The sequence below is a fragment of the Myotis brandtii genome, unplaced genomic scaffold (genome assembly GCF_000412655.1).
Source record: "Myotis brandtii unplaced genomic scaffold, ASM41265v1 scaffold115, whole genome shotgun sequence".
Classification (NCBI taxonomy): Eukaryota; Metazoa; Chordata; class Mammalia; order Chiroptera; family Vespertilionidae; genus Myotis; species Myotis brandtii.
The window spans coordinates 5,639,010-5,647,588 of record NW_005353967.1 but is presented as its reverse complement, the minus strand read 5'-3'; the positions used below and the strand labels follow the sequence as shown (position 1 = coordinate 5,647,588).

At 47.4% G+C, this 8,579-nt stretch overlaps 1 protein-coding gene across 1 annotated transcript in view; it reads left to right on the top strand.

Moving 5' to 3' along the window:
* The window catches only part of NDUFS6 (NADH dehydrogenase (ubiquinone) Fe-S protein 6, 13kDa (NADH-coenzyme Q reductase)), a 37,212-nt gene extending 29,436 nt beyond the window's left edge, over positions 1–7,776 (top strand). Inside the window, exons 3-6 of the mRNA XM_005858125.2 lie at positions 1–118; positions 898–951; positions 6,673–6,795; positions 7,576–7,776. The exon at positions 1–118 is cut by the window's left edge and continues 1 nt beyond it. Of these exons, the coding sequence (XP_005858187.2) occupies positions 1–118; positions 898–951; positions 6,673–6,795; positions 7,576–7,641 (361 nt within the window). The 3' untranslated portion in view covers positions 7,642–7,776. The remainder of the gene's footprint in view (positions 119–897; positions 952–6,672; positions 6,796–7,575) is intronic.
* The last annotated feature ends 803 nt before the right edge of the window (positions 7,777–8,579 follow it).

Sequence of the window (8,579 nt, the reverse complement as noted above, 5' to 3'; positions counted from 1 at the left end):
GACCTTCTGTAGGCACCTCGGCCGGAGCGGCGCCGCGGCGCTTAGTCTGCCCCGGGGCGTCAGGTGTTTCGGGGTGCGCATCGCGCCGACCGGAGAGAAGGTCACGCACACCGGCCAGGTAACCGGTGCGTCGAGGATCCCCGGTACTTCCGCCGTCCTCAGTGCCCTAGGTCCTCCGTGTCCCCCGGTTCCTGGTCCCTGAGAGGGACCGCGGAGAACCGGCGGCGGAGTACCGTGCGGGTCCCCCGGGTCCCCCGTGTGACCGAAGCACGGTCGAGCTGCGCTTCTGTCGCCCGCACCAAGCGGCGTGGATGAAAACGGGTGCCGCGGTGCTGGGGGTGGCGGAGCGTTTGAAATTCTGTGGGAGTGTCCTTGAACTCCGAAATGAAGCTGATGCCGGTGTAGCTGTGGATCCCTGCGGGGCGGCTGCCCGGTGGACTCCAGACGACCGATTGCTTCCGTGGCTCGAGTCTCGTCATGTTTGTGTGATATTAAATAGTGCATTTAAATAACTTGAGCGTCCGCTGTAGCCCAAACCACAAACCCAGCCTTAGACTATAATCATACGATGAGAGAGTGAGTGCCCGTGTTATTAAAGTGTTACCAGCAGATTAGAGGGGAGGTAAGCATCGGCCCCCTGAGAAGGAGGGGTGCGCCTCTGCCCGAATCTGCCGCCTCTGCGCTCCCCCCGCAGCCTTCCAGCTCACATTCTGCTCATTGTCATCTTAGGGGTCCCGCTGAGAAATGTCCCTGGTTGCGCAGCTGTACCATGCCCCGCATGTGTCTGATCGTGAATGGTGTAAATGTTGAGAAAAACACTTTTCTGTAATGTTTACGATTAACTGACCTCTTTCAGAATTAGGCTGTAAAAATCACATATGATCTTTTCCCCCCCAGGTTTATGATGATAAAGACTACAGGAAAATTCGATTTGTAGGTCGTCAGAAAGAGGTAAGTAAAAAAAAAAAAAATCTAAGAGAGGTAAGCTCTCATAAAACCTTTATGTAATCGACAAAATATAAAAATTAATATGTATGATTTAAACAGTTTCCCCCCAATTTGTGACACCCTAGAACAGTGGTTCTCAACCTTCTGGCGCTTTAAATACAGTTCCTCATGTTGTGACACAACCATAAAATTATTTTCGTTGCTACTTCATAACTGTAATGTTGCTACTGTTATGAGTTGTAATGTAAATATCTGATATGCAGGATGGTCTTAGGCGACCCCTGTGAAAGGGTCGTTCGACCGCCAAAGGGGTCGAAACCCACAGGTTGAGAACCGCTGCCCTAGAAGCTCTGGAATTCTGCGTTTTTCTAAATGTTAAATGTGTCTGTTTCTGCTGTTTCTGTTTTGTTTCCCTTGGCCCCCCCCCCCCCCCCAGTATGTAACAACATTTAGTAAGTGTAGTTCTTTTTTTATATATAAATGGAGTGGTCTTTTCCTTTATTTCTGGGCCTTATACTCCTGAGACCCTCAGATTAAAGTAAGTTTTGTCCTCCATAATCACTTGGAGTCAGTCTGTTGATTCTTGTTAAGCCTCAGCTTTCTCTGAGTTGTGTTTCTCCTTCCCTTTGGTCTTGGTTACATTGTCCATTCCCAAAGTCTGCTCTTCTACTTCCATCCTGCTTTGTGGGTGTCATAAAGTGCTTTGCAGGGGCAGTGTGGTGGAGATGGAGTTCAGAGCGCTGGGTGGGGCCCTTCAGAGCAGATCAGTCCCGGAGTGGACCCTGCAGCCTGGCCCCCAGCTTCCTATCGCGTGCCTCCTGATGCTTTCGCAGGCACCTGGGTCTGCCACGGACTTTCTCTGCTGGGATTTCTCTTGTGGCCCTGGTTTCTGATTGCCATAGCAGAGGGCAACAGGGAGCAATTTAAAAACAAAGCCAGACAAGCAAAATCAGAGCTTTTGAAGGCAATAACGTGCTGCCAGTGTTGCCTATTCCTTTACCGCTCTCCCAGCTCGGGGTCTCTGGGGCCTTTTCCTGCTTGGGATCATCCTCAAGTTGTGAAGGTGCACAGCACACCTGTGAAAGATGAGTTGGCATTCTGCTGTGGCTTTTGCTCTTATGACAAAAATTTGGTGTTTAATAATATTTTAAAATTGTTTTGGTTTTCAAGAGACATTATTGTTTTAGAAGACTGTAGGTACTAGTATCCTGGGAAATTGCACAGAAAGTACAGTTTCCATATGCCCCGTCTTCCCCTCACACAGTTCCCTTGTGCTACGTTTTTTACAAGTGACTGATTTAAACACTGGGTGAGAATTGATATATTAGTATCAACTCAAGCCCATAGTTTACATTAGGGTTTACTCTTTGCTGTACATTCTGTGGGTCTTGACAAATGTGTAATCTCTTGTATCTACCATTACAGTATCATACAGAGTAGTTTTATTACCCAGAAAGCGTTCTGTGTCCATCTCCTTATCCTTGCTTTTGAGCATTTTCTCCAAACTTACTTAGTTTAAAAATTAATTTGGATGGAAACTTCAGTTTTTACTGTGTATATGCGTGTGTGCACACGTATGTTTAGCTAATTATAATTACTTGTATTAGTGTTAAAAACACCTGATATTCTAAATAATTGAACTGGGGCTTTTAGTTTATTTTAAACTTGTAAGTTTCCATTAATTAGGTCAAAATTTTACAAAACATTGATTATTCAACTGAGTTATTATTTCCTCTTTGATCTATTTTTGATATTATTTTGCAGACTTATATGTATATTTTATCTTTAATGGATTTAAGCTCGGTTTGACGTAAGGGAGTAAACTTTCCATAGGAACTGTCACTCCCAAAAACATGAGTTAAAAAAAATAGAGCAGCTTACTGACAAATGAATGATTTAAACCTAAATATTTTTAGGCCCAGATGAATTGATCAAGAGGTAACTATAAAGATAGGTTCATTTTGTGTGTGTGTGTGTGTGTGTGTGTGACCTCTTAGTGACCTAGAGGACTAATTTTTACAGTGGTTGGGCAACTTAAGGTCTGTGACACACCATGTACTTGGGAAAACACTACATTTACAGCCAAGGGTGTGGGATGCTGTGACATGTTTTCTGTACTGATCTCCTCATGAGGTCCAGTAATGCTTTCTTTCTTTCCTTGTCCCTTCATGGGGCAGGGCGACATGCTGCAGCCCTGAATTTTAACAGAATCGGAAGCTGGGCCGTGGTTGGGTGCTGTGACTGGGCGTTGACTCCTCGGCTCTTTGTTTTCTGTGGTTGAGCTGAGTCCCAGGATGTTAATCATGGGAGGTCAGGGTCGCCCTGGAGCTGCAGTCCTGAATGACAGGGGCAGTCCCGTGTCAGTCTCAGACGTCAGGCATCAGTTGCCCTTCCCACAGGAGACAGCCTGTTTCTTGGACTGCGTGATGGGAGTTTGTTAGTGTGGCCTTTGTGACACATTTGTCACTGAGGTAGACACCGTATTATTTACACCCTGAGGCTTCATTTGTATGGCGCGTGGCTTGCGCGGGCCATCACTCACCATGTAGACCGCTGTAAGGTATGGTATGAGGGAGCCGGAGCCCTTGGCGGAGGCATTGTGCTTAAAGGAGCTTGTAAAACACCCTGATGGCAGCCCTGCACACTTGTGGTGTTTGTTTTAACATCCCCACATTTCCTGGTAACTTCCTGCTGTGTTTCTGAAAATAGAATTTTAAGGAAAAGCTTTACAAAATCATACTCTATCACTGACAGAGCTTTTGAAAAATAATTAAACTTTTCCAAAATGTTGTCCACATCGTGTGGGTTTAGAGCATCAGAGTTCTGGTGGGGGTGTTTGGTGTCATCTGTGTTGGTGGCAGGCGGGGCCTTCTCTGTGTGTGAGTGGTGGGAATGGCTCTGTTGCTGGACTGTGTGTCCTCTGGACAATCGGCTGGCTTTGGAAGTTAACTGAGCTTGACTGTGTTCTTCTTAGTTTAAAGTTTTATTAACCGCCCCCCCCCCCCTTTTGTAAGGCTTTATCTACACCTAGACCAGTGATGGCGAACCTTTTGAGCTCGGCGTGTCAGCATTTTGAAAAACCCTAACTTAACTCTGGTGCCGTGTCACATATAGAAATTTTTTGATATTTGCAACCATAGTAAAACAAAGACTTATATTTTTGATATTTATTTTATATATTTAAATGCCATTTAACAAAGAAAAATCAACCAAAAAAATGAGTTCGTGTGTCACCTCTGACACGCGTGTCATAGGCTCGCCATCACTGACCTAGTCTCTGTGTTCTTGTCTTCCCTAGAGCAGTAGGCCTCCGGTGTAGGTGAGATTCTGGAAGCCACATGGCCCTGGGAGCCAGGACTGACCTGGCCCAGGAGTCCTCACCCATAATGATAAACAAGTACTGACATTATTCCCAAGCCCAAATCGCAGGATAACCTTGGCCAACGCTTATTAATGTGATTTTTAGCCTTGCACTGCCCCATCTTGTCTCCATTAAGCATCTCTTCCTGTAAACTTGTGATGGCCTTCGGGAGACCTGAGAGGGAAAGAATGGTGTTGCCCCTCTTACTGTCCTCTGTGTGGTATGTTCCAGTTGAAAGCTCCTCTGGCCTCCAGAGGAGGGTGACTTTCAAGATGTGGTTTTGCTGTTGTCATCCACCCTGGGTTGGGTAAAGATGTGGAAGAGATGCTGGGTTTAAGAAGCACCATCAGGCAAGCTAATCCTTGGGAGCCGAGTGTTGGACACAGAGGGCGACTGTAATTGCTGTAGATGGCCCCAGAAAGGAGGAAGCCTGGAGAAGGCACTGCTGGGTTTCTTCACAGGATGTGCAGTGCTTGGAATAAAGCAGCCACAGCCCTTGGGCATCGGGCTGGTGACCAGGGGGCATGCGTAGTGGGGCTCTGAGGCCCACTGGGCACTGAGGGTCCGGGTTCCTTTCTTTCCCTTTACATGCAGACACTGATGCTTCGCTTCTGCAGTTTCCCCAGCGTCATGTGCTTTGTCTCCTGTGGTCACCGAGGACAGCTCTAATTGAGGCAGGTACAGCCAAGACATGTCTCCTGTCTAGTGCCCACTTTGCCACAGTAGGGCATTGTCAGATAAATGACTTGCCCAGCCAGGATGTTGGAATTGCTGTTGTGACTATTCAGTGAGGGGCTAGTTCAGCGATCCCCTCCTCCCTTGTGCCTGGTCACTCAGTTTCCACAGGTGCCTCAAGATATTTACCAAGACATCACGCCTGTTCCTGCTGTGATCACAGCAGCCTGCTCCCCACCGTCCATATCGAGTCATCAGATCTGAAAGTGACCGTGCACACCGCCAGGAGGTGTTGACAATGATAGCATCATCTCACCTGAAACTACAGAGGTTCCTTTCAATTCAGTATCTAGGTGGCCTAAATATTCTCGACTGTGTCGTATTGTTAAAAATTTCACAGCTTGTTTGATTGAGAATCCAAATAAGTCCCATGCATTGTGGTTCCTTTGATCTTTAGGTTCCCGTGACCCCCCACACATACCCAGGTTTTTTTTGCAGTTGTGATGCGTCCAAGTTTCTCTAATCTTAGGTTCCTGTGACACACACACACACCTTTCCTTCCTCACCTGTCACATGACCCAGGTGTTTCTTCTGTAGGGTCGTCCACAGCTGGCTCTGGCTGACTGCACTCCTTCCGTGCTGCTTGGCACCTCTGGTCCTCTGCGTGTGTGTGCTCGGGTTGGATCCAGCTGCTTTGTCAGATCAGACTCAAGTTCTTTGTCTGTGGTAACCCTACTGGGCAGAACCAAAAGTGGTGGTTCTGGTTGTAGAGTGGACAAGCGTCTCCAAATCATTAACTCACATAGGCTGTAAGGCATGCTGTTCTCTTATTAGTAGCATAAAAAATATACAGAAAAACAACTAAACAAACAAAAACTTTGGTTATCTGGAGGAAAGAAGAAGAAATGCTAGATTCTTTTCTGTTATTTACCAGTTTTAAAAATGATGAATTGATTCCCTATAGTAAGGAAATTAAAGAAGTTTAAAAATATCATTATGGAATCATGGATTCAGTGTAGTTTTGTGTTTCGGTCCTCTGCTGTTACAATTCCATTGTCCCTCAGATTTCCCATATCCATTTTATTCCAGGTTGGCGGTGTCCCCAGGTTGGCCACCCTTTTGACACAACTGTAGGGGTTCTTGCTGGCTCCGTTCTCTCTGTCACAGACACACGTCTCCCATTCATCTGGAACATCTGTCCTGGACCTGGAACCAGCTGTTTTCAGAGCCCTGGTTCCTTTAGTATGAAATGGTGGCAGAGATGGCGTGGACTCATTGCCACTGGGTCGTCACTGTTCCTATTCTTTCCCAGTGGACAGAGCTGTGAAACTGTGTGTGTAGAGAAAGAGTGATGGGAGGGGAGAGAGCAAATGATAAATGGGGCAGAATGTTAACAATCTGAGTCCAGGTAAAGACGAAATGAGAATTCTTGTGATATTTCGGTAAATTTGAAATTAGATACAATGAAAAGCTAAATGTGTGCATGCATATATAGATGTATTCATTAAATTATTTGTGTGTTTTGACGATCTACAGTTATATTTAAAAGAAAGTGTACAGAATATAACTCTGCCTGTGTCAGCAGTACATGAATGTGTGGGGTGGCAGATTGTCTACATAGATTTAAATTTCATGAAATCATTAAGTTTTTGTACTTATCTACACAAGGTTTTATCTTCTCGTTCCAGGTGAATGAGAACTTTGCCATTGATTTGATAGCCGAGCAGCCCGTGAGTGAAGTGGAGAGTCGCATAGTGTCGTGTGATGGCGGTGGGGGCGCTCTCGGTCACCCGAAAGTCTACATAAATTTGGTAATGTAACCCCAGTGCTCACCCATCTTTCTTTTCTGTCCTTTCCCTGCTCTTAGGATGGCCCTTGCAGTGTTCCTTTGACCACACATTCTCCCACTTGATCTTGCCTACAAAGCCAACTGCAGGGCTGAATACAGTGGCATCTTTTCACCTGTGACGTGCTGTGCAGTGTACTTAGTGTTGCCAGCACTGACTCTCCAGCTTCCTCTCAGACATGTAGGCGTCTGTCTTTCTCCTGTACCACCGTTTCTAAGCCCATGTTTCTTGATAAATACACAGTCGGAGCCTAGAGAAGAGGAGTACTCGGGACATTAGAGCCGAGAAGGAAGCCACAGGCTAAAGCCCAGATGTGTAGGAAGGGGGGGACACTGGCAGGACCCACTGCCCCCCCTTCTGCTGGTGGTGTGAGTGAGCTTGGACCCCAGCCCTGTGGAGACTTACCCTCTCGAGTTAAGTTGCAGTCTGTGCTCCAGATGAGACCCTGTCCCTCCTGGAGGGATTGAGCCAAGGGCAAGAAGTGGCTGTGCTGACACTTTATGCCCTGGAAGTGGTTCTCTCAGGTGACCCCGAGTTCCAGGGCAGGGCCTGAGGCTGCAGGAGGAGCTAGAGCTGTGCCCAGGCCCTGGGCACTGTAGTTCCTAGCTCAGTTGTGACTCGGGTTTTACAGGTGTTTCGGGCTGACAGTGCGTTTAGGTTTTGTGTCTACTTTCAGTGTCTCATCTCTATTGGATTTGAAGTAGAATATGGAAATATGAAATCTTCCCTTTTGAATTTTTTCAGGACAAAGAAACAAAAACTGGAACATGCGGTTACTGTGGCCTCCAGTTCAAGCAGCACCATCACTAGAGCAGACCATGCCCCTGGGTCTTGGGAGGCTAAGCATGTGAGCATTTCAGTGTTCTGTTCACTAAAGTAGGGAAGGTCCTCATGCTGCCCGGGGGGTGTTCCTACTGTGAATAAAGGGCGTTGTTAAGGACTGCCTTCACAAGTGTGTTTCTTCCACAGAAGGGACTTTTGAAAATGGACGTCAGTAACAGGTGTGGACTGAGGGGTCCCCGCCAGGGCCCCTTCCAGGTGCTTCTGAAGCACAGCCTTTGTGACCACATCAGGCGGCCGAAAGAAACATAGAAAACTCTACTGTTATCTCTTTAGCTACAGTTTCAGCTTCCTGTCATTTACAAAACCTGCAGCTGCTGTGATCACACATGGTGTCCCCAATCCACCATTTCTAACCTCCAGCCACAGATTTCTTCTTAGAAACTGTATGTCCAGACATAGTCTCTGAAATAAGTGATCTGGCAGCAGCTGCGCTCAGAGCCTGTGACTGTGGTTGGGTTTTCACAGTTCAGTTGAGCCCCGGCCTCCCCACTCTGAGCATCTCTGCGCACAGGGCGCGGGGTCCGCAAAGATACCATCCAGGTGAGGTGACCCCGGCTTCCCTGCACTGAGCATCACCAGTCCTGAGGCTGTTAGGAAGTCAAATCTACTTTCCCACAGAAACGGGGCTCCGTCTCTTAACACCACCCCTCCCTTCCCACTTCGTACTTGGACAGTAGGAGCCCTGGGGGCTGGAGCAGGGGCCCCTGAGGTCAGGGAACTGCCCATTTGATATCACCAGCCACCCCATGTGACTTTTGTAATGGATCTACCCTCACATTACAGAGCAGCTCCCCCAGGTCACAGTCCGCAGCTGCCAGCCCTCCACTCTGGCTGTGTACACAGTGAAGAGAGACCCAGGAGTGAGGGCTAGGCCTCACCTAGGGTGCTGATGTCACTGATGTATT